The sequence below is a fragment of the Ictidomys tridecemlineatus genome, chromosome 2, assembly GCF_052094955.1.
Source record: "Ictidomys tridecemlineatus isolate mIctTri1 chromosome 2, mIctTri1.hap1, whole genome shotgun sequence".
In the NCBI taxonomy this organism is placed as follows: Eukaryota; Metazoa; Chordata; class Mammalia; order Rodentia; family Sciuridae; genus Ictidomys; species Ictidomys tridecemlineatus.
This window is the reverse complement of record NC_135478.1, coordinates 231,722,403-231,746,930: the sequence shown is the minus strand read 5'-3', so window position 1 is coordinate 231,746,930 and position 24,528 is coordinate 231,722,403. Positions and strand designations below refer to the sequence as shown.

Genomic DNA, 24,528 nt, shown 5'->3' with positions numbered 1-24,528 from the left:
TGGTAGAAGTTGGGTTGGGGTACGATGAGGGCGCACCGGGGCGGTGCAGAGCGAGCACAGGTGAGGACCAGGAGGCGAGTGAGGGTCCGCAGGGACTGGCCGGTAGGCAGAGCAAGCCGGGATTGGGGGGCAAGGGCCTGGCAGAGGGCACGGGCCCCGACGCTGCAGGCGGGGAGGAGGCGACGGCCTGGTCCAGCCTCCGGGGGCTCCAGGCGCCGGGGGCGGGGGACAGCCAGAGCGCCTGGCGGGGCCCCAGACCGTCAGGAGGCGCCCACCGAGCTCGGGGGTCGGGGGCGTGTCCTGGCCGGCGTGGGCGGGGCCGGCGGGCGTGGGCGGGGCCGGGGCGGGGCCGGCGGCGCTGTCCGGTGCTGAAGCGCGGCCCGCGCCGCCGCAGGAGCGCGGAGAGAGGAGCGGGCGCCGCCTGGCTCGGTCGCCGCCTCGCTCGGTCCCGTTCGGTCCCGCTTCCGCGCCGCCATGGACTAAGCGCCCGACTGGCTGCGGGGATGGGGCCGCCGCTCCCGCTGCTGCTGCTGCTGCTGCTGCTGCCGCGCACCCTGCCCGCCGCCCCCGCGCCCGTCCCCCGCGGCCGGCAGCTCCCGGGGCGCCTCGGTGAGTGGGGGAGGGGTGGTGGGCAGGGGCGCCTGGGGGGCGGGGCGGAGCCCACGGCGAGCGGGGCGCGGGCGCGACGAGGTGCGGGAGTCGCCGGCCGCCTGTGCGCGTCCCCCGGGCCCAGGGCTGCGAGCGCGGTGGCTGGCCGTGCGCGTCCCTGTCCTCACCCGCGATGGGGTTCTCGCGCCCCCGCCTCAGTTTCCTGCTCCGGCGGCCTCGGGACCTCCTCCCCGCGGCCCCGCCACGCGGTCCGCCCCGCGAGGCCCGTGAGGACGCCCGCTGGCCCGCGCGCTCGGCAGCGGGCGTGGGCACCCCCGCCGTCCGCGCCTCCGCCGCCCGCGCCGCGCGAGCTGCCAGCAGGGCCCGGTGCCGCGTGGACGCGGGCCTGCGCGGCGGGCCTTCGCGGCGGGCCTTCGCGGTGCCCCTGGCCTCTCCAGCCACCGCGCTGTTCTGCCTTCCAACGCGAATCTTCCGTCAGCGCGGCTGAGATCCCAGGGACATTTTCCTTCCCTGATACGCGGAAGGAGCAGGGAAGGCGACAGGGGGCGAGGGCGGACCCAAGTCCTTCCCTACAGGGCGCCTCCCTCCCGGTGATCTTGTTAAGGAGATTTGCGGTAAAGCCCATGTTTGCGGGCGGCCTGGAGGCCAGAATTACTACACTAGTGGATTACAGCAGTTGCGTCCGTGTTGGAGGAGAGTGCGCAGTCACAAGTCCAGCGGAGAGGGGTCCGAGACCAGCCCCGACCCCCCCAGCTCCCTGGGGACCCCGCTCCTTTTTCCCACTCTGGGCCCACCTGCTCTCCAGGACTGCTCCAGCCATCCAAACCCAGGCACACAAAAACCGCAGCCTGAAGTGGCAGGGGTCTCCCAGGGCACGGGCTGGCCACTAGCCGCAGCTCCCTTGTTCCCCGGCCTTTTCTGGTCTCACATCATGACCAGTTGGCCTCCTTCACAGTTAGGAGGCTCCTGTTCACCATGGCAGAGTCCTGAGGGCTAGCAGGTTCCAGTCCCTCACATTCGGTCTCTGTCCCAGGCCTCCTCGCTGCGGCTGCCTCTTACTGGACTGTGTTGATTGCTGTCTCACTTCATGCTTGCCCAGCTGCCAGTCTCCACATGCTGGTGGCTGTGCGTGGCAGGTCAGGGAGATCCAGGACCAGCTGACCCGGGCCCATCCTACCGAGTCCCAGGAAGGCCACCCTCACAGGATGAGCCAGGGCTGTCCTGCACAGACCTCTTTCCCCTTGTAATTGTCAGACCATCATATCCAACCACAACCCAGAAGGGGCAAGTGGCTGACGGGAGCAGAGAGCCAGAGACCAAGCCCAGGAGGAGGGAAAGTGGCCAGCTGTGCCCAGGGCCGCAGTGTGGTCGTGGGCAAGCACAGTGGGATCAGCAGGACTAGAGCTCACCTGGAAATACTGGGTGCTGTGGGGACATTTCCCTTTCCTCCAGCTTGGGGTGGTGTGACTGATGTTGGGACAATCTCTTTGTGGGACAGTAGAAGGGCCCGGACTTCCTCAGGATTGTTCCAAGCTCTCCAGGGCTCAGATGCAGCCTCCATATTCCCCAGAATTGGAAACAGCCCTGGCAGTATGCTTCTGCCCCTCCCCCAGGGCTGACCCCCAGCACCTGCTCGGGTGCCGCAGGATTCTTGGGATGCCTCTCCAGACATGGCGGAGCACATCCACCCGCAAAAGGCAGCCGCTGCTGTGTTTTTCTCTGCTGTCCGGACCTTGGTTGGTCATGGTCACGCCAACCTCATGTTCCAAATAATGACACAACTGAAGATTGCGCGGCAGCCTTAAATCTGGCCAGCCACGTCCCTGTGAAGACCTGGCCTCAGGTTGGAGCTCCAGGACAGGCGGCTGGAGAGCCCACCTCTGCTCTGTCGCATCCGACAGCCCTGTAGGGAGAACTGAGGCAGAGCCCCCAAGACTGGGACCCACTGCTCCTGTGTGGAAGCCCTGGCCTGAGGGCTTCCAGGGGCTCTCCTTTGCACAGTGGAGGAGCTCCTGAGAGGACCAGGGCCACTAGAGCCCCATCTGGGTTTGTCCTCAGTGCCTTGAGCCACCCTGCAGAGCGCTGCCTTCAGAAAGGCTGTCAGCAGCACCCACCCCACCTTCTGTCCTCAGAGGACCCCCTTCCCTAACTGCTTCACCTTCCTGGCCTACGCCTGCTGTTTTGCAGCCTCTCTGATGGTTAAGGTCTGTGAGACTGAACTGAGGAGTCAGGGCTGGACAGTGGGGGCTGTGGCATGAACCCCCCCTCCCCGTTAAACTTTATTTAATTTATTTATTTTTATGTAGTGCTGAGGATCGAACCCAGTGGCCTTGCACATGTTAGGCCAATGCTCTATGCTGAGCCACAACCCCAGCCCCTGGTCACCCCTTTCTAATGACCTGGTGCAGCTTGCCAAGGCCGCACTGCTGTGCCAGGCAGGACTGTCCTCTCTTCGTGCACTCACATCCTGGGGTTCCTCTGCTCCCTGACACCCCCACCGCCACCTTTCTCTGGGACTTCAGGACTTCCTCTTGTCCAGATTCTCCCTGGATATAAAGGGCCATCCTGCATTTCATGGAGCTGGTCTGTGATCCTAATCAGGTGGCCTCCGAGTTGAAGGGACGGGCATATGAAGACCCTACCCCTTTCCCTGGAGAAACACAGATCTCTTTTGCACAGAGCAGCCTTCATGAAGATGTTCCTGGAGAGTCAGCTTTCAGCCTCCCGAGGCACCTCGCTGGGAGGACACTGCCTGTTCTGTGGCCCTTTGTTTTGGCCTCCCTATGTCCACACAGGCTTCCATTCACCAGTGAGCCCACGCAGAGCTGGAGAGCAGAGCAGCAAGAGCAGAGCTGCTGGCTTTGTGAATGTGGTTGTTTATTTTTAAACCACAGGTTCCTTCCTCCACAGCAGTATCTCTGCCTGCTGGGGTCGGAGCTCTGGGCTGTGTGCTGGCCTGGCCATGAGCAGCCTGCCCCTCCCCCGGCCTGCAGCCCTGCCCTCTGCCTGTGGTCCTGGGCTCCATTGGCCCTGGGCCTGGTGCTCCTGGGCAGGACTGGGCTGTGTGGAGAAGAGCTCAGCCTGGGCTCAGCCTGGAAGCCAGATGCCCTGAGTGGGGCCGGGGGATGGCTGTTTCCTGTGTCCAGAGATGGCAGGGAAGAGTGTCAGCCTGGGAGGGACAGGAGGAGTGAGAAGAGGCTGTGAGTGGCTTCCTTGTGTGCTGAGCCTCGCTGTGTGCTCTGTTGGCCGGTCCTTTTCCACGGGGAGCCGTTCCAACCTGCTTGTCCCAGTCCTCATTCCCTGGTGCCCTGGGGAGGCGGGTGCTACCACTGCACCAGGCTCTCCCTGTTTTCCTCCATGTGGCCTGGGCTCCCTGCCAGCACACCTGCCAGGGACTTCTGCGGTCATGCGTGTGCAGGATTTCTGGGTCCCCTGCTCCGTGTGAAGAAGCGGGGAAGGTGGATGGAGGGCAGGCGTCCAGCACGACTGATTGTGGGTTGTTTTGTGTGATGATGGCTCTGCTCTCTGGGCCATTCTGTTCTGTTTTCATGTGGTATTGTCACCTAATTGGTGAATGCCGTCATTCATCCACTTTTCTCTGCAGTTTTGAAAGAAAGGAATATGGAGCGACCAGGGGGCTGGGGCCGGAGTGTGGTGATGCAGGGTCTTGTTATGAGGGTCTGCTACCACTGCCTGGTGGAGCATCTGCTTGGAGTTTCCAATTCCTTAAGAAAAGGCGCTTGTAACTCAGTGTGGCCCAAACTAAAAATAACTCCCTGCCTTTGGGGGCACTCGAGACCTGCCTGTGTGTGAGCAGACAGCAGTGGTTTGAGGGGCCTTTGCGTGTGGAGGGGCAGAGAAGAGCTTAAGGAGTGAGCAGAGGGGTGTCGTGGGGTGCAGCAGGAGGTGCCGGCCAGTGTGCCTCAGCCGACCGGGCCTCCCTTATCTTCTCTGACAAGACGTTCTGTTTCCCAGAGAAAGCAAACAGCGGAACTGGTGGCACATGGCCCTCGGCTCCACAGGAGAGCGCCTGGCAGCTGTTCCCATGTTAGTCTAAAGTGACCTTCATAAATGTAGACCCAGCTGGACTATTTTTTCTAATCTTGGTTGACAGAAGGCCAGAAAACTCGAGAAACAGAAAACAGCCCAGTTTCCTGCTGCCTGGAAACAGTGTGGGCACAGTGTGCTCACGGAAGGGCACTTTTTCTCTCCTGACCACTCTGCCAAGGCAGCTTGAGACGTCTGGGCGGGGCGTGAACAGGGCGAGGCCCCTAACTCCCTGGCCGCCTTGATAAGTGGTGACTCACGGGTCTCAGAGCTGGACTTTGAGGTGGGGCTCTGTTTGTCTTTGCTGCCAAATGCCAGGAAGCCTGGGCGAGGCCCCCCACTGGTGGCTTGGTGCCAACTCATCCAGAGAGGTGGCTAGGAGGGGTCGCCAGCTGTCTCTCTCTGACCCCCCGAAATGCCGTCTGTGTCCAGGAAACACAGGACACACCTCCTCTGGGTGAGCTGTGTTCCTGGGAGGGCCACTCAGGCCAGTGGCCGGGGGTGAGCTTGTAGCTTCGAGGCAGACTGAGGCGCCCCTGGAGGGACAGGTCAGCCGGGTGCCTGCTCCCCCAGCAGGGCAGCTCCCGGCCTGCTCCCCTGCTCCCCGTTTCAGGGAGGAGGCCTGGGGTGCAGATGGTTCTGGGACATGCTGCCACCTTCAGGATCTCCTGTCTTCCCCAGTGGATGACCCAGGGTGGGGCCAGGGTGGCTCCTGTGGGCGCAGGTCCCCAAGGGCGGGGAGCTCTGGGGGCCCTCGGGGGCAAGTGTCTGCTCCCTGCCTTGTCTGCAGTAGGCCCAAGTGGAGATCCTCAGCCCCACGTGACGCCACGGAGTAGGGTCTGAGCAGACACGGGTTGAGAGGCCCTGTGGGGTGGCGTGGTGGCAGGAGGATCACTAGGTCAAGCCCAGCCTTGGCAGGTCAGTGAGACCTTCAGCAACTTAGCAAGACTCCAAAAGAAAAGATAAGAGGACTAGGGACACACTGGGCACTGAGGAGACCCTGATTCAGCTCCAAAGGACAGGTAGTGCTGCAGCGGTGCATCCTGGCCTCCCTGGAGAAGCGTGGCAGCCTCTCAGCACCTCCCTCCACATCCTGGTCCCAGTATCACTCCCAGCAGGCTCTCACTGCGGCAGTCTGGCTGGGCACAAAATAACGGAGCCGCCCACAGGCACTTGTAGGTTCAAACAGGAACTCCTTGAATCCCGCGAGAGCTCAACCGGAACTCAACGGGAACTCAAAAGTAGCGCCCTATTCTGGGGCAGCCCTATTGCCAGAGAGCAGGGGCCCATATACAACTGAATACACAGCCTGTTTCAATCCAGCATCATCCAGTCACAGCAATTATACACAGCTTAACTTAATTATCACCATCTTAATGGCTCCCTGGCAGTCACCTCTCAACCACTCCTTCTGGCAAAATGCCAGGGGCCATTCTGACTTGGCTTGTGGCTCTCAACATCTCCCTCTTCTGTTTAATTAAACACCAAGCATGTGGCTTAGGGACCATGCCTGTTAGGCTGTCCAATACTGCATATGGTCCTTACCCATTATCGGATGAGCTGACCTCAGGGCGTCAGCCTCCTGTCTTAGGTTGGTACCACTGCAATTGGATCATACCCGTCACTGACTACCTGCCCAGCATACAGCCACACCTGTGGATAGGCCTTTGCACCAGTGGGGGGGGGTGAGGTTCTTTGCCTCACCTCTGTTGGCCCCCAAATATTAGCTGAAGGACCATCACAAGCAGAAGGGAGGAGGATACAGAAATGCCATGACACCAAGCCAATTGATGGCTCCTTTTGGAAAAATTGTACCATCGATGACACCATCAGCAAAGATACCCCAGCACTACCACAATTCACTGCACCAAGATAGTTCACAATGCGTACAAGTGATACATAGTCCAGGCAAGTTCTGCAAGCAGTTCAAAGCAGAGGAATCCATCAATATGTCCATTTCCTCCCAAAGTAAATCGACTCCTTGATTGAGCATCACTTGTTGAGTTATTATTCATTGATGCATCAGTTTATACAGTTTGTTGTGATAGCTATCGTAGAAGCTGTAGTTTGGTTTTATCTTTGTCTTCACCGGCACTGGGGGATGAACATAGGAATTCTGGCAATGATGGCTAAAGAAAAAATTATGTAACATTCCAGCAGGCACTAAGAAAACAATTTTCTGAACAATTTAGTATCCTGAATAGAATTAGATATAATGAAAAGGAAAGGTGAAAGTAAACAAACAGATCTGTTAACCTCCTTATTTGTTCACATATTAAAACAATCCTCAACAGCTGTTTACCCAACTTAAATTAAACCATTTAAATCACGTGAATAATAAAAAAATATTTGGATCCATTTTTTCATGAGCACTCCTCATATATGATCTATAGACATACGCACATAGAGACATACAACACAAAACACAAGTGTGCATACATAACATACAACACATAAGACAATAGTAAAGGCCTTGTAGCTTTTCACAGGTGAAATCCCCATTGCAATGTTTAAAAACTCCACAGTCAAAAAATAGAACTGATCAGAAAAACATTAACCTAGGTCTGTATGAGCTCAAAAATAAAATAGAACTTTATGATGTGGGAAAGGGACAATAATAAAATAGATATTGAAAAAAAGCATCCTGGTTACCACCTGGGTTTGAGTCTTCTTTTGATACCCCATTATTCTTCCTGTAACTTGCATATGGGTCTGAAGGTATTCCCACAAGCAAGCCCCAAGGTTTTTTTTTTTTTACATTTGAAATAGGCCTTAATGGTGTTCATTATTCATTAGCCTCCAGGTGTGGGAGAACCACTGTCGCAGATGTAAGGATATCAGCTGTTATGGATTTGAGCCAAGTCATCTTCTTTTTGGTCTGTAGAAATCGCTTTGGTTAGTCTCTCTGGAATCCAAATCGGCTGCTGTTCTCCCTGTGGAAACACACAAACAGACCCCCGACTCCAGACAATCACTGGGTCAGGACCTTTCCATTGTCCTGTTAGAATATCCTTCCAAAGTACCATGGGCTTATGTACATTTTTTGGACACATATGCCTTTCCGCAGCACTAAGCCCTAATGAATCCAAATTTAAAAACTTTAGAGTAAAAAGGGTTATTTTAAGTTTATCTTTGGGGGATATATACCCCTTCCCAATTCTCTCTTTTTGCTTTAATAAGTAGATTTTAATAGTTTGATGAGCTCTTTCAACTATGCCTTGTCCCTGTGGATTGTATGGGATTCCTGTTATATGAGTAATGCCAAATGATGAGCAAAACTGTTTAAAAGAGGTAGAAGTATAACCAGGGGCATTCCGACTCGGCTGTGGCTCTCAACATCTCACCTCCCAGGATGTTCACCTCCCAGCATTATCTCACCTCCCAGAATCCTCTCCCCTGCATCCTCACTTCCCAGCATCCTCACCTCCCAGCATGCTCACCTCCCAGCATCCTCACCTTCCTGCATGATCACCTCCCAGCATCCTCTCCCCTGCATCCTCACCTCTCAGCATCTTCACCCCCAGCATGCTCACCTCCCAGCATGCTTACCTCCCTGCATCCTCACCTCTCTGCATCCTCACCTTCCTGCATCCTCACCCCCAGCATCCTTACCTCCCAGCATTCTCACCTCCCTGCATCCTCACCTCCCTGCATCCTCATCCCCCATTATCCTCACCCCTCATCATCCTCACCCCCAGCATGCTCACCTCCCAGCATCCTTACTTCCCAGCATGCTCACCTCCCTGCATCCTCACTTCTCTGCATCCTCACCCCCAGCATCTTCACCTCCTAGCATCCTCACCCCCTGCATCCTCATCCCGCAGCATGCTCACTTCCCTGCATCCTCACCCCCCATTATCCTCACCCCCCTGCATCCTTATGCCCAGCATCCTCGCCCCTCAGCTTCCTCACCCCCAGCATGCTCACCTCCCAGAATCCTCACCCTCAGCTTCCTCAACCCCCAGAATGCTCACCTCCCAGCATCCTCGCCTCCCAACATCCTCACCCCTCAGCATCCTCACCCCTCAGCATCCTCACCCCCAGCATGCTTACCTCCCAGCATCCTCACCTCCCTGCATCCTCACCTCCCTGCATCCTCACCTCTTTGTATCCTCACCCCTCATCATTGTCACCCCTGCAGCCTCACCCCACCCCCCTGCATCCTCACCCCCCAGCATCCTCACTTCCCAGCACCCTAACTTCCCAGCATGCTCACCTCCCAGCATGCTCACCCCTCAGCATCCTCACCCCTCAGCATCCTCACCCCTCAGCATCCTCATCCCCAGCATGCTTACCTCCCAGCATCCTCACCTCCCAGCATCCTCACCTCCCTGAATCCTCACCTCTTTGTATCCTCACCCCTCATCATTGTCACCCCTTCAGCCTCACCCCCCTGCATCCTCACTCCCCAGCATCCTCACTTCCCAGCACCCTAACTTCCCGGCATGCTCACCTCCCAGCATCCTCACCCCCACTATGCTCACCCCTCTGCATCTTCCCAGTGCACCTTGCATCCTCCCTCACCCTGGCATCTGTGTCCTAACTTCCTAGCTCCCTCACCTCCCAGCATGCTCACCTCCTAGCTCCCTCACCTCCCAGCATGCTCACCTCCTAGCTCCTTCACCTCCCAGCATGCTCACCTCCTAGCTCCCTCACCTCCCAGCATGCTCACCTCCTAGCTCCCTCACCTCCCAGCATGCTCACCTCCTAGCTCCCTCACCTCCCAGCATGCTCACCTCCTAGCTCCCTCACCTCCCAGCATGCTCACCTCCTAGCTCATTCACATTCCAGCATGCTCACCTCCTAGCTCATTCACCTCCCAGCATGCTCACCTAGCTCACTCACCTTCCAGCACCCTCCTGTTCCCTCTGTGACTCCCACCATCTTCTCACTGCATCCCCACCTCCTCGATCCCCCACCACTTCATCATCTGTCTGGTGCTTGGTTCATGAAATAGCCAACGTGAAATTAGGAAATTAAGGTGACGAGAACTGGGATTTTTCACCGAATGGAAAAGGACTCCAGCCAATGAGACTTAGGTCATTTCTGAAGGTGTGGGGAGTGTGGGCGAATGTCACAAGCAGAATTCAAGGAAGGAGCTATGTGGGGCAGTGTGACCTGCAGAGGGGCTGCTCACCCTGGACCCATGGTCTTCGCAGTGTGCACTTATGTTAGAAATCCAACACAGTGAAGGACTTCGCCTTCAGTCTCTGAATTTATACCATGAGCTGCACACCCAGTGCCTCCTTCCTTGGAGAGGATTACCTGAGATTCTGGGGAGGCCCACCCAGAAGCCTTGGAAAGACGACCTGGGTGCTGGGGAAGTCCTGGTGCACCCTGGTGCCTGGGTGCTGGGGAAGTCCTGGTTTTAGTGACTATGACCCATTACTCCTGGAATCTCCAGGTTTCCCAGCGAATGTAGGGGTTGGTGCCCAGTCGGGAGGAAATGCTGTTATTACTGGGCTGGGATTGAGACTCAGTGGTGGAGTGCTTGCCTCGAATGTGGGAGGCACTGGGTTTGCTTCTCAGCACCACATAAAAACAAATGAAATAAAGATATTGTATCCCTCTACAATTAAAAAAAGTTACAAAATAATAGTACTTTAGAGAATTTAAGTTTCAGATGAATTGACTGAGATATTTGCAAAAGCATTATTACTATCATGTTTTGAATAGTAAGATGACTTATATTTTTAAATGAGCATATTTTAAAATGGTCGCATCAGCTGTGTGTGGTGGTGCATGCCTGTAATCCCAGTGAATTGGGAGGCTGAGGCAGGAGGGTCACAAGTTCAAGGCCAGCCTCATTTACATAGCCAGACTGTGTCTCACAATAATATAGAGGACTGAGCATGCAGCTGGATGGTAAAGTGCCCTTGGATTCAATTCCCAGTACTAATAAGTAAACAAATAAACAAACAAAATAAACATAGTCACATCCAACTAGCATGCAGGCCTGATTATGTTGTCATGATGAGAATAATTAATGGTCGTCACCCATCTGGGTTGACTTCACATCAGCCCTTCAAAGAGCATGAAACCCTTGAGCAAAAGAAATGTGACTTAAGTGAGAGTTGCACAGATTTCTTGTATATAAGTGGTCAGAGCAAGCCTGAGTGGACAGTGTGGTAGGAGCCAGCAGTCTGCGTTTCTGAGCTGAGTCTTCCCTCGGTGGCCTCCGTTCTCCAGGACGCATGTCCCTCCGCTGGGAATCGGGACCTGGGGGGGGTCCATTTGCCTGGTAGGAGGAGGACCTGCAGCTCCACCTGAATGTGGGGTTCAGGTGAGCGTGGCCCTAGTCGGGGTCTGCCTGGTGTCCCCCAGGGCCACTGCCTCTGTGGAGGATCCTGCTTGCCTGGGGATCCCTGTTGCTCAGTGTGTCCTCACCCAGCCCTGCTGTGGCAGCCTGGTTTCTGAGGCAGCGCAGACCGACTTCTGCATTCCTGACCAGGCCCCAGGGCTGCCAGAGCGCCGGCTGGGGCCATGCTTAATAGCGAGACCTGAATCATGGCTGGAGCTGACCTGCAGCCAGAGAAGCTCCGGGTGGCTTGGAGAGCAGGAGGAGACGTCACCCCACCTGGCCGGTGGAAGACCATGGTCTTTTCTTAAGATGCAACCTGCGTTCAGGGAGAAGAGGGGCAGCTGCTGGGGTCCTGACCCAGCAGAGCAGCACTGCCCCAGGACCGACTGGCCTGCCTCCCAGGCAGGTCCTTGTCCCTGGGCTCTGGGACCCCTGGCTTCTCTATGGCCACAGGGTCCCCAATTTCTAATTTTGAAAGTACCCAGATCATTAATCAGCGTTGTTAGCCTGAAATGTCCTGGCTTCTGCGACTAGACAAGGGTCCAGCCCTGGTCACCCTGATCCCTGGTCTGCTCAAGCTTCTGGGTCTCAGAGAGGACGACAGATAGCAGGGAGTTGGACTTTGGTGAGGTAGGAACCACACTCCTGTTCCCAGCCGCCCTTCAGTGTGCTGGAGACACCTGCTGGGCGCCCAGACATTCCTGAGTGGGTCCTGAGACTTCTTGACAGGACGAGTTATAGGAGAATTAGGTGTCTGCCCCCACACACAGAGCACAGCATGACCCCCAGGAACCTAGAGCCAGGCTTCACCCAGCAGGGGGTGCCCAAAGCTGCCCTTCACTTACTTGGCAGGACAGATACACTTCAGGAGCAACGGCAAGTTTCATTTCCACCCTGAGAGGGTTCCCCTAGAGGGCCCTGAGCTCAGGCAGTGTAGGGGTGAGTCCTGGTGACCTGAGGTTCCCTGGAGATCCCTGAGCTCAGGCAGTGTAGGGGTGAGTCCTGGTGACCTGAGGTTCCCCTAGAGAGCCCTGAGCTCAGGCAGTGTAGGGGTGAGTCCTGGTGACCTGAGGTTCCCCTAGAGAGCCCTGAGCTCAGGCAGTGTAGGGGTGAGTCCTGGTGACCTGAGGTTCCCTGGAGATCCCTGAGCTCAGGCAGTGTAGGGGTGAGTCCTGGTGACCTGAGCTTCCCCTAGAGAGCCCTGAGCTCAGGCAGTGTAGGGGTGAGTCCTGGTGACCTGAGGTTCCCCTAGAGAGCCCTGAGCTCAGGCAGTGTAGGGGTGAGTCCTGGTGACCTGAGGTTCCCCTAGAGAGCCCTGAGCTCAGGCAGTGTAGGGGTGTGTCCTGGTGACCTGAGGTTCCCTAGAGAGCCCTGAGCTCAGGCAGTGTAGGGGTGTGTCCTGGTGACCTGAGGTTCCCCTAGAGAGCCCTGAGCTCAGGCAGTGTAGGGGTGAGTCCTGGTGACCTGAGCTTCCCCTAGAGAGCCCTGAGCTCAGGCAGTGTAGGGGTGTGTCCTGGTGACCTGAGGTTCCCTAGAGAGCCCTGAGCTCAGGCAGTGTAGGGGTGAGTCCTGGTGACCTGAGCTTCCCCTAGAGAGCCCTGAGCTCAGGCAGTGTAGGGGTGTGTCCTGGTGACCTGAGGTTCCCTAGAGAGCCCTGAGCTCAGGTAGTGTAGGGGTGTGTCCTGGTGACCTGAGGTTCCCTGGAGATCCCTGAGCTCAGGCAGTGTAGGGGTGTGTCCTGGTGACCTGAGGTTCCCCTAGAGAGCCCTGAGCTCAGGCAGTGTAGGGGTGAGTCCTGGTGACCTGAGGTTCCCCTAGAGAGCCCTGAGCTCAGGTAGTGTAGGGGTGAGTCCTGGTGACCTGAGGTTCCCCTAGAGAGCCCTGAGCTCAGGCAGTGTAGGGGTGAGTCCTGGTGACCTGAGGTTCCCCTAGAGAGCCCTGAGCTCAGGCAGTGTAGGGGTGAGTCCTGGTGACCTGAGGTTCCCTAGAGAGCCCTGAGCTCAGGCAGTGTAGGGGTGTGTCCTGGTGACCTGAGGTTCCCCTAGAGAGCCCTGAGCTCAGGCAGTGTAGGGGTGTGTCCTGGTGACCTGAGGTTCCCCTAGAGAGCCCTGAGCTCAGGCAGTGTAGGGGTGAGTCCTGGTGACCTGAGGTTCCCCTAGAGAGCCCTGAGCTCAGGCAGTGTAGGGGTGTGTCCTGGTGACCTGAGGTTCCCTAGAGAGCCCTGAGCTCAGGCAGTGTAGGGGTGAGTCCTGGTGACCTGAGGTTCCCTAGAGAGCCCTGAGCTCAGGCAGTGTAGGGGTGTGTCCTGGTGACCTGAGGTTCCCCTAGAGAGCCCTGAGCTCAGGCAGTGTAGGGGTGTGTCCTGGTGACCTGAGGTTCCCCTAGAGATCCCTGAGCTCAGGCAGTGTAGGGGTGTGTCCTGGTGACCTGAGGTTCCCCTAGAGAGCCCTGAGCTCAGGCAGTGTAGGGGTGAGTCCTGGTGACCTGAGGTTCCCCTAGAGGGCCCTGAGCTCAGGCAGTGTAGGGGTGTGTCCTGGTGACCTGAGGTTCCCTAGAGAGCCCTGAGCTCAGGCAGTGTAGGGGTGTGTCCTGGTGACCTGAGGTTCCCCTAGAGAGCCCTGAGCTCAGGCAGTGTAGGGGTGAGTCCTGGTGACCTGAGGTTCCCTAGAGAGCCCTGAGCTCAGGCAGTGTAGGGGTGAGTCCTGGTGACCTGAGGTTCCCTAGAGAGCCCTGAGCTCAGGCAGTGTAGGGGTGTGTCCTGGTGACCTGAGGTTCCCCTAGAGATCCCTGAGCTCAGGCAGTGTAGGGGTGTGTCCTGGTGACCTGAGGTTCCCCTAGAGAGCCCTGAGCTCAGGCAGTGTAGGGGTGAGTCCTGGTGACCTGAGGTTCCCCTAGAGAGCCCTGAGCTCAGGCAGTGTAGGGGTGAGTCCTTGTGACCTGAGGTTCCCCTAGAGGGCCCTGAGCTCAGGCAGTGTAGGGGTGTGTCCTGGTGACCTGAGGTTCCCTAGAGATCCCTGAGCTCAGGCAGTGTAGGGGTGTGTCCTGGTGACCTGAGGTTCCCCTAGAGAGCCCTGAGCTCAGGCAGTGTAGGGGTGTGTCCAGGGTTACCCCAGGACCTAGTGAGCCAGGTGTGCAATCTCTGGTGTAGTGTCCAGCCTCAGGAGGGGGTCGCCCTCCTCCGGGTCATCTTGCCCCCCACACATTTAGCCTGAGGAGGTGGGCATCCTCCTTCTGGTCATGTTGCCCCCCACACATCCAGCCTCAGGAGGTGGGTGCCCTCCTCCGGGTCACCTTGCCCCCCACACATCCAGCCTGAGGAGGTGGGTGCCCTCCTCCGGGTCATGTTGCCCCCCACACATCTGAATGCAGGTTCCCGAGATCATGAGCCTCGGCCCTCTGGCTCAGGTCTCTGACAGGAAGCGTTAGTGCCCAGCGAGCTCTGTGAGATCCCTCTTTGTCCTCTTCTTGGCTGAACACCCCTGACTTAGAAGCACTTGAGGTGAAGAGCTACTGGTGCCTACGTGTGGGTGAACCCCGAGAGGCCTGGGAACACACCTGGTGCCCAGGTGTGCACAGCATCCTGTCCCCGGTGGCCAGGAGCACCCGTGTGGAGGGTGGCCCTGCTGTGGTGGGATGTCGTGCAGGCCCGGGAAGGAAGATGGATGTGCCCACCCCCCAGGTGGCTCTGGAGGGCACAACGCTCAAGAACGAAGGGAGACACAGTGGGACCCACCCCCCTGCTGGGCCAGGGTCTCGGCTGGAAGGGCCCCTATTCTTTATAGGGATGTGTTTGGCAGAGGGTTGAGGTAGAGGAGCCAGGCTGCCTGCAGGGTGGTCTTGAGGGGCCGCTTGTGGTCCAGGAAGGTGGAATAGGTTCTTTGGAGAAGGACCCACCCAGCTGTCTCCCGCAGGCAGCTCCGTCAGGTGGAGGCCCTGGGTCGAGGGCCTGGCTGTGCTGTTGGCTTGCCAACCGTCTCCGTAGCTGGACACTTGGCGGTGCCAGAGGCCCTTCTTGGTGAGCCTTGCGGTTGGCAGGGTCACTCAGTGGGGGCCTGCCTGGGCCAGGGATGCTGGCTGGCAGAGCGGCGGGGCCAGCTGCGGTCCTGTCAGCTTGCTCACACCTTCAAAGGGCCCAGCTGGGTAGTCCACAGTTGTCCTCTGTGTCCTGGGTGTAGGGCCCAGAGCAGCCATGATGCCTGTCTTACGACCCGGGTCTGCCCAGCCCAGGCCCTGCTCTGACTGCTGTGCCGCTGTCACTCTGCAGCCACCTGGGCCTCAAAGGTACCCAACAGGATGCAGCTGCTCTTCTAGAACTTGCCGCCTGGATGACAGGAGCTCTGTGCCTTCCCCAGGGGGTGCTGGCGCATTTAAACGTCTGCTTGGCTCCCAGAGGCCACCTGGGAGCAGCTGCCAGGAGCAGCCGCCTCCGTCCCAGCTGGGAGGTGGTGCAGAGGGGGGTGCTGCTCCCTGGTGGCCTCCGTCTCCTGGTTAGAGCAGAGGCCTCCTGGTCCGGGGCCAGCAGAGGGAGGTGTGAGGCCTATGTCTTCCCCGCATGAGGGAGGCTGGGTCCTCTTGTGCTCTGTGGCAGCAGCGTCTGATGTGGCGGGCTGGCCAGGGTGGACAGCAGCATGCCGAGCCCCGCGCCAGGCTCTGGGCACAGGGCCAGCTTCTTTCAGCCCTGGGCCTGTTGGTCCCCGACCGATGGCTGTGCATAGGACAGGGCTGCAGTGTGTCCCTGTGGTGCCGACTCTTCATTGGGGGCACCTGGCTTTTGGAGTGACGGAAGCAGCCCCACCTCCCGGCGTCCCTAACTGGGGTGTCCTGTCCTGAGTCCTGTCCGCCCTGGATTCTGGGGGCCTCCAGGTCCCTTGGGCACCTGTGGGGCTCACCCTGGTGCTGTGCTCCCTGGAGCACAGACCCCTGTGTCGATGGCTGTCACTCTCGACTTCTGTTGTGGAGGCAGATTCAGGCACCTGTCCCCCAAGAGCTCAGGTGCGGTGGGTGACCAAGTCGATTTTGTGGCCGCCTGGAGGCATGTCCCCGGGTCCTGCCTGGCCGGTCACACGCTGCAGGGAGGGCTGCCTGCCTGAGTGCCTAGCTGCGGGCCCCGAGGTAGCTGGTCCTGGGGCCGTGGAGGTGCCTTGCCTCAGCAGAGTCCTGGGACCCCCAGCACCCAGGCCTGGGTGCAGACCTCGCCCAGCTCGCCCTCGGGTGCTGTCGGCACTCTCCTCCCTCCTCAGGAGTCCCTGCTTGTGGATACGGGTGGGAGAGGGCTCGCGGCTGCCCACCTCATCCTTATGGAGAGAGCCGAGGCTGGACCCTGACGGCCAGAGGCAGAGCCAAGACGGGCGCTTCAAGCCCCCAGTCAGGCCAGAATCGCACAGTGGGGCCAGTCCCCAGGGCGAGCAGAGCCAGGCCAACCTGCTGGGTCGGGGCAGGCTCAGACGCTCCTTCCAGCCTGCTGTTGAAGGGCTCCGCAGGCGTGTCCTCTAGGCGCTCGACAGCAGTGTGCTGTGTGAGGAGAAGCGGCCCAGAGAGGCTGAGTAGCCACCTGTGGTCCCACAGTGGCAGAGCCAGGGCCCGGCCTGTGTGTCTACTTGTGTCTCTGTCTCTTTGCGTCTCTTTGTGTCTCTGTCGTGTGTGTCTGTGTGTCTGCTTGTGTGGGGTCATCCAGGGAGTGGCCACCATGCCGAGGTTGTCTTGGGTTGGTGAGGACAGGGACCTGAGTGTGGAGCAGTGGCGGGTGCTGATGTGGGGCCCAGGGGCCGAGCCGGGGTTAGGCACTGGCTGGTTCATCTGTGGGCTGTGCTGCAGGGGCCCGGCCTTTCCCGCTGTGGCGACAGCTCCTCTGTTCTGGGGACGCCATGGCCACCTGTTTGCTGGGCTGACAAGAGAGTTGGGCATGAGTGTACCAGGCTAAGAGCTGAACCTGCCACTTCAGAGAGCCTGCTCGTGGGACCCTGGTGGCGTCCCAGCCTGGGAACGGGCTGTGAGGCGTGGCAGGGCCCTGTGCTGGTGCTCAGCTCTGTGCTCTGTGACCTGCGACTCCAAGGACCACAGGGGCGTGGCCGGAGGCTGTGGAGCTCAGGACCAAGGACCTCAGGGGCGTGGCCGGAGGCTGTGGAGCTCAGGACCAAGGACCCCAGGGGCGTGGCCGGAGGCTGTGGAGCTCAGGACCAAGGACCACAGGGGCGTGGCCGGAGGCTGTGGAGCTCAGGGCTGCAAGGACCACAGGGGCGTGGCCGGAGGCTGTGGAGCTCAGGGCTGCAAGGACCACAGGGGCGTGGCCGGAGGCTGTGGAGCTCAGGACCAAGGACCACAGGGGCGTGGCCGGAGGCTGTGGATCTCAGGGCTGCAAGGACCACAGGGGCGTGGCCGGAGGCTGTGGAGCTCAGGGCTGCAAGGACCACAGGGGCGTGGCCGGAGGCTGTGGAGCTCAGGGCTGCAAGGACCCCAGGGGCGTGGCCGGAGGCTGTGGAGCTCAGGACCAAGGACCACAGGGGCGTGGCTGGAGGCTGTGGAGCTCAGGACCAAGGACCACAGGGGCGTGGCCGGAGGCTGTGGAGCTCAGGACCAAGGACCACAGGGGCGTGGCCAGAGGCTGTGGAGCTCAGGGCTCCTAGGACCACAGGGGCGTGGCCAGAGGCTGTGGATCTCGGGGCTCCTAGGACCACAGGGGCGTGGCCGGAGGCTGTGGAGCTCAGGACCAAGGACCACAGGGGCGTGGCCGGAGGCTGTGGAGCTCAGGACCAAGGACCACAGGGGCGTGGTCGGAGGCTGTGGAGCTCAGGACCAAGGACCACAGGGGCGTGGCCGGAGGCTGTGGAGCTCAGGACCAAGGACCACAGGGGCGTGGCTGGAGGCTGTGGATCTCGGGGCTCCTAGGACCACAGGGGCGTGGCCGGAGGCTGTGGAGCTCAGGACCAAGGACCACAGGGGCGTGGCCGGAGGCTGTGGAGCTCAGGACCAAGGACCACAGGGGCGTGGCCGGAGGCTGTGGATCTCAGGACCAAGGACCCCAGGGGCGTGGCCGGAGGCTGTGGAGCTCAGGACCAAGGACCCCAGGGGCGTGGCCGGAGGCTGTGGAGCTCAGGGCTGCAAGGACCACAGGGGCGTGGCTGGAGGCTGTGGAGCTCAGGGCTGCAAGGACCACAGGGGCGTGGCCGGAGGCTGTGGAGCTCAGGGCTGCAAGGACCCCAGGGGCGTGGCCGGAGGCTGTGGAGCTCAGGGCTGCAAGGACCACAGGGGCGTGGCCGGAGGCTGTGGAGCTCAGGACCAAGGACCACAGGGGCGTGGCCGGAGGCTGTGGAGCTCAGGACCAAGGACCACAGGGGCGTGGCTGGAGGCTGTGGATCTCGGGGCTGCAAGGACCACAGGGGCGTGGCCGGAGGCTGTGGAGCTCAGGACCAAGGACCACAGGGGCGTGGCCGGAGGCTGTGGAGCTCAGGGCTGCAAGGACCACAGGGGCGTGGCCGGAGGCTGTGGAGCTCAGGACCAAGGACCACAGGGGCGTGGCCGGAGGCTGTGGATCTCGGGGCTCCAAGGACCCCAGGGGCGTGGCCGGAGGCTGTGGAGCTCAGGGCTGCAAGGACCACAGGGGCGTGGCCGGAGGCTGTGGATCTCGGGGCTCCTAGGACCACAGGGGCGTGGCCGGAGGCTGTGGAGCTCAGGACCAAGGACCACAGGGGCGTGGCCAGAGGCTGTGGAGCTCAGGGCTCCAAGGACCACAGGGGCGTGGCCAGAGGCTGTGGAGCTCAGGGCTCCAAGGACCACAGGGGCGTGGCCGGAGGCTGTGGAGCTCAAGGTGCTGTGCTGGGTGTCAGGCTTGACCTCTCCAGGGGACCAGCCTGGGCACTGTGCAGCTGGGCACTGAGTCACACCGGATCCCTGGTGCACCAGGGCAGCCATGCAGCAGCAGTGAGCGGGGGAGGGGCCCAGGGACATCCTAGGGGCAGGCACAGGTGGGATGTCTCTGTGTTGCCTGGTTCTCCAAGGTCTGGGGCTGGGAGAGAGAACGGAATCCAAAACACCAGTGCCCACCGCATGGGCAGCATTCAGCTCTTTCCCGGGGCCTCTGAGGACCTGGTCTGCACTTGGAGGGAGCTGCGTGCCTGAGTGGGCTGCACACTCACGGGTAGAGGTGGCTGCATCCGGCGTCTCCTCCCGCAGACAGCCTCCTCCCACAGTCGGCCTCCTCCCGCAGATGGCCTCCTTGTGCAGACGGCCTCCTCTCGCAGAAGGCCTCCTCCTGCAGACAGCTCCTCCTACAGACGACCTCCTCCTGCAGATGCCTCCTCCCGCAGACAGGCTCCTCCCGCAGACGGCCTCCTCCCGCAGACGGCCTCCTCCCGCAGACGGCCTCCTCCCGCAGATGGCCTCCTCCTGCAGACGGCCTCCTCCTGCAGATGCCTCCTCCCGCAGACGCCTCCTCCTGCAGACGACCTCCTCCTGCAGATGCCTCCTCCCGCAGACGGCCTCCTCCCGCAGACGGCCTCCTCGCTCAGACGGCCTCCTCCCTCAGACGGCCTCCTCCCGCAGAGGGCCTCCTCCCGCAGACGGGCTCCTCCCGCAGACGGCCTCGAGTGCTGGAAGCGCTGACGTCTTCAGAGCATCACCAAGGCTGTCCTGCTGCTTGGCAGTGAGCCTTACTCCCCTCCTGGACGCGGTCTGCCGACGGCCAGGGCCTAGGTCAGCAAGGGTCAGCTCCCTGTGCCTTTGACAAACACCTGAGAAGAGCCGCTTAAAGGAGGAAGGCTTTATTCTGGGTCATGATTCAGTCCATGGTCCTTGGGCCCAGTGGCTTCGGGCCCCTGGTGGCTCAGGACGTCATGGCGGGAATGTGCTGGACCAAAGCCTTCCACTCGTGGTGTCCAGGAAGCAGGGAGAGGAGACCTGCACCCGGGCCCTTCCAAGGGCATGGCCCAGGGACCCACTGCCTCCCCAGAGCCCCCTCCTTGGGCCTACCTCCTCCTGAGAGCAGCCCTGGGCAAGGCCTGCAGCACTGGCCAGCAGCAGGGGTGTCGCCCCCAATATGCCGAGTGTGGAAAGTCGAGCGGGAAGAAGCGAGAGAGTGCCCAGGCGGTGGCTCTGGGCTCGCCCAGCTCAGCCGCAGTGCGGTCTCTCTGACTCCCGGGCTGTGGAAGTGGCCTTTCTTTCCTGAGGAACACAGATCAGAAACTCCACAAAACCCCAGCACACCAGTCCAGCAGCACGGAACAGTGACCACACACACACTCCACAAAACCCCAGCACACCAGTCCAGCAGCACGGAACAGTGACCACACACACACTCCACAAAACCCCAGCACACCAGTCCAGCAGCACGGAACAGTGACCCACACACGCACACTCCACAAAACCCCAGCACACCAGTCCAGCAGCACGGAACAGTGACCACACACACACTCCACAAAACACCAGCACACCAGTCCAGCAGCACGGAACAGTGACCAGACACACACTCCACAAAACCCCAGCACACCAGTCCAGCAGCACGGAACAGTGACCACACACACACTCCACAAAACCCCAGCACACCAGTCCAGCAGCACGGAACAGTGACCAGACACACACTCCACAAAACCCCAGCACACCAGTCCAGCAGCACGGAACAGTGACCAGACACACACTCCACAAAACCCAGCACACCAGTCCAGCAGCACGGAACAGTGACCACACACACACTCCACAAAACCCCAGCACACCAGTCCAGCAGCACGGAACAGTGACCACACACACACTCCACAAAACACCAGCACACCAGTCCAGCAGCACGGAACAGTGACCACACACACTCCACAAAACCCCAGCACACCAGTCCAGCAGCACGGAACAGTGACCACACACGCACACTCCACAAAACCCCAGCACACCAGTCCAGCAGCACGGAACAGTGACCACACACACTCCACAAAACCCCAGCACACCAGTCCAGCAGCACGGAACCAGTGACCACACACACTCCACAAAACCCCAGCACACCAGTCCAGCAGCACGGAACAGTGACCACACACACACTCCACAAAACCCCAGCACACCAGTCCAGCAGCACGGAACAGTGACCACACACACACTCCACAAAACCCCAGCACACCAGTCCAGCAGCACGGAACAGTGACCACACACACACTCCACAAAACACCAGCACACAGTCCAGGCAGCACGGAACAGTGACCACACACACACTCCACAAAACCCCAGCACACCAGTCCAGCAGCACGGAACAGTGACCACACACACACTCCACAAAACCCCAGCACACCAGTCCAGCAGCACGGAACAGTGACCACACACGCACACTCCACAAAACCCCAGCACACCAGTCCAGCAGCACGGAACAGTGACCACACACACACTCCACAAAACACCAGCACACCAGTCCAGCAGCACGGAACAGTGACCAGACACACACTCCACAAAACCCCAGCACACCAGTCCAGCAGCACGGAACAGTGACCACACACACACTCCACAAAACCCCAGCACACCAGTCCAGCAGCACGGAACAGTGACCAGACACACACTCCACAAAACCCCAGCACACCAGTCCAGCAGCACGGAACAGTGACCAGACACACACTCCACAAAACCCCAGCACACCAGTCCAGCAGCACGGAACAGTGACCACACACACACTCCACAAAACCCCAGCACACCAGTCCAGCAGCACGGAACAGTGACCACACACACACTCCACAAAACACCAGCACACCAGTCCAGCAGCACGGAACAGTGACCACACACACTCCACAAAACCCCAGCACACCAGTCCAGCAGCACGGAACAGTGACCACACACCCACACTCCACAAAACCCCAGCACACCAGTCCAGCAGCACGGAACAGTGACCACAAACACTCCACAAAACCCCAGCACACCAGTCCAGCAGCACGGAACAGTGACCACAACACACTCCACAAAACCCCAGCACACCAGTCCAGCAGCACGGAACAGTGACCACACACACACTCCACAAAACCCCAGCACACCAGTCCAGCAGCACGGAACAGTGACCACACACACACTCCACAAAACCCCAGCACACCAGTCCAGCAGCACGGAACCAGTGACCACACACACTCCACAAAACCCCAGCACACCAGTCCAGCAGCACGGAACAGTGACCAGACACACACTCCACAAAACCCCAGCACACCAGTCCAGCAGCACGGAACAGTGACCACACACACACTCCACAAAACCCCAGCACACCAGTCCAGCAGCACGGAACAGTGACCAGACACACACTCCACAAAACCCCAGCACACCAGTCCAGCAGCACGGAACAGTGACCAGACACACACTCCACAAAACCCCAGCACACCAGTCCAGCAGCACGGAACAGTGACCACACACACACTCCACAAAACCCCAGCACACCAGTCCAGCAGCACGGAACAGTGACCACACGCACACTCCACAAAACCCCAGCACACCAGTCCAGCAGCACGGAACAGTGACCACACACACACTCCACAAAACCCCAGCACACCAGTCCAGCAGCACGGAACAGTGACCACACACACACTCCACAAAACCCCAGCACACCAGTCCAGCAGCACGGAACAGTGACCACACACCACTCCACAAAACCCCAGCACACCAGTCCAGCAGCACGGAACAGTGACCACACACACACTCCACAAAACCCCAGCACACCAGTCCAGCAGCACGGAACAGTGACCACACACACACTCCACAAAACCCCAGCACACCAGTCCAGCAGCACGGAACAGTGACCACACACACACTCCACAAAACCCCAGCACACCAGTCCAGCAGCACGGAACAGTGACCACACACACACTCCACAAAACCCCAGCACACCAGTCCAGCAGCACGGAACAGTGACCACACACACACTCCACAAAACCCCAGCACACCAGTCCAGCAGCACGGAACAGTGACCACACACACACTCCACAAAACCCAGCACACCAGTCCAGCAGCACGGAACAGTGACCACACACACACTCCACAAAACCCCAGCACACCAGTCCAGCAGCACGGAACAGTGACCACACACACACTCCACAAAACCCCAGCACACCAGTCCAGCAGCACGGAACAGTGACACACACACACTCCACAAAACCCCAGCACACCAGTCCAGCAGCACGGAACAGTGACCACACACACACTCCACAAAACCCCAGCACACCAGTCCAGCAGCACGGAACAGTGACCACACACACACTCCACAAAACCCCAGCACACCAGTCCAGCAGCACGGAACAGTGACCACACACACACTCCACAAAACCCCAGCACACAGTCCAGCAGCACGGAACAGTGACCACACACACACTCCACAAAACCCCAGCACACCAGTCCAGCAGCACGGAACAGTGACCACACACACACTCCACAAAACCCCAGCACACCAGTCCAGCAGCACGGAACAGTGACCACACACACACTCCACAAAACCCCAGCACACCAGTCCAGCAGCACGGAACAGTGACCACACACACACTCCACAAAACCCCAGCACACCAGTCCAGCAGCACGGAACAGTGACCACACACACACTCCACAAAACCCCAGCACACCAGTCCAGCAGCACGGAACAGTGACCACACACACTCCACAAAACCCCAGCACACCAGTCCAGCAGCACGGAACAGTGACCAGACACACACTCCACAAAACCCCAGCACACCAGTCCAGCAGCACGGAACAGTGACCACACACACACTCCACAAAACCCCAGCACACCAGTCCAGCAGCACGGAACAGTGACCAGACACACACTCCACAAAACCCCAGCACACCAGTCCAGCAGCACGGAACAGTGACCACACACACACTCCACAAAACCCCAGCACACCAGTCCAGCAGCACGGAACAGTGACCACACACCACACTCCACAAAACCCCAGCACACCAGTCCAGCAGCACGGAACAGTGACCACACACGCACACTCCACAAAACCCCAGCACACCAGTCCAGCAGCACGGAACAGTGACCACACACACACTCCACAAAACCCCAGCACACCAGTCCAGCAGCACGGAACAGTGACCACACACACACTCCACAAAACCCCAGCACACCAGTCCAGCAGCACGGAACAGTGACCACACACACACTCCACAAAACCCCAGCACACCAGTCCAGCAGCACGGAACAGTGACCACACACACACTCCACAAAACCCCAGCACACCAGTCCAGCAGCACGGAACAGTGACCACACACACACTCCACAAAACCCCAGCACACCAATCCAGCAGCACGGAACAGTGACCACACACACACTCCACAAAACCCCAGCACACCAGTCCAGCAGCACGGAACAGTGACCACACACACACTCCACAAAACCCAGCACACCAGTCCAGCAGCACGGAACAGTGACCACACACACACTCCACAAAACCCCAGCACACCAGTCCAGCAGCACGGAACAGTGACCACACACACACTCCACAAAACCCCAGCACACCAGTCCAGCAGCACAGGAACAGTGACCACACACACACTCCACAAAACCCCCAGCACACCAGTCCAGCAGCACGGAACAGTGACCACACACACTCCACAAAACCCCAGCACACCAGTCCAGGCAG

General features: G+C 59.5%; 1 protein-coding gene across 3 annotated transcripts in view; it reads left to right on the top strand.

Moving 5' to 3' along the window:
* Positions 1-359: 359 nt before the first annotated feature.
* Positions 360-24,528, top strand: part of Ptprn2 (protein tyrosine phosphatase receptor type N2) — an 875,713-nt gene continuing 851,544 nt past the window's right edge. For 2 of the 3 annotated variants that reach the window (XM_078040940.1, XM_078040938.1), the window contains exon 1: positions 360-609. In XM_078040940.1, the coding sequence (XP_077897066.1) occupies positions 504-609 (106 nt within the window). In that variant the 5' untranslated portion in view covers positions 360-503. The remainder of the gene's footprint in view (positions 610-24,528) is intronic. The other variant, XM_078040939.1, reaches the window with a different exon arrangement.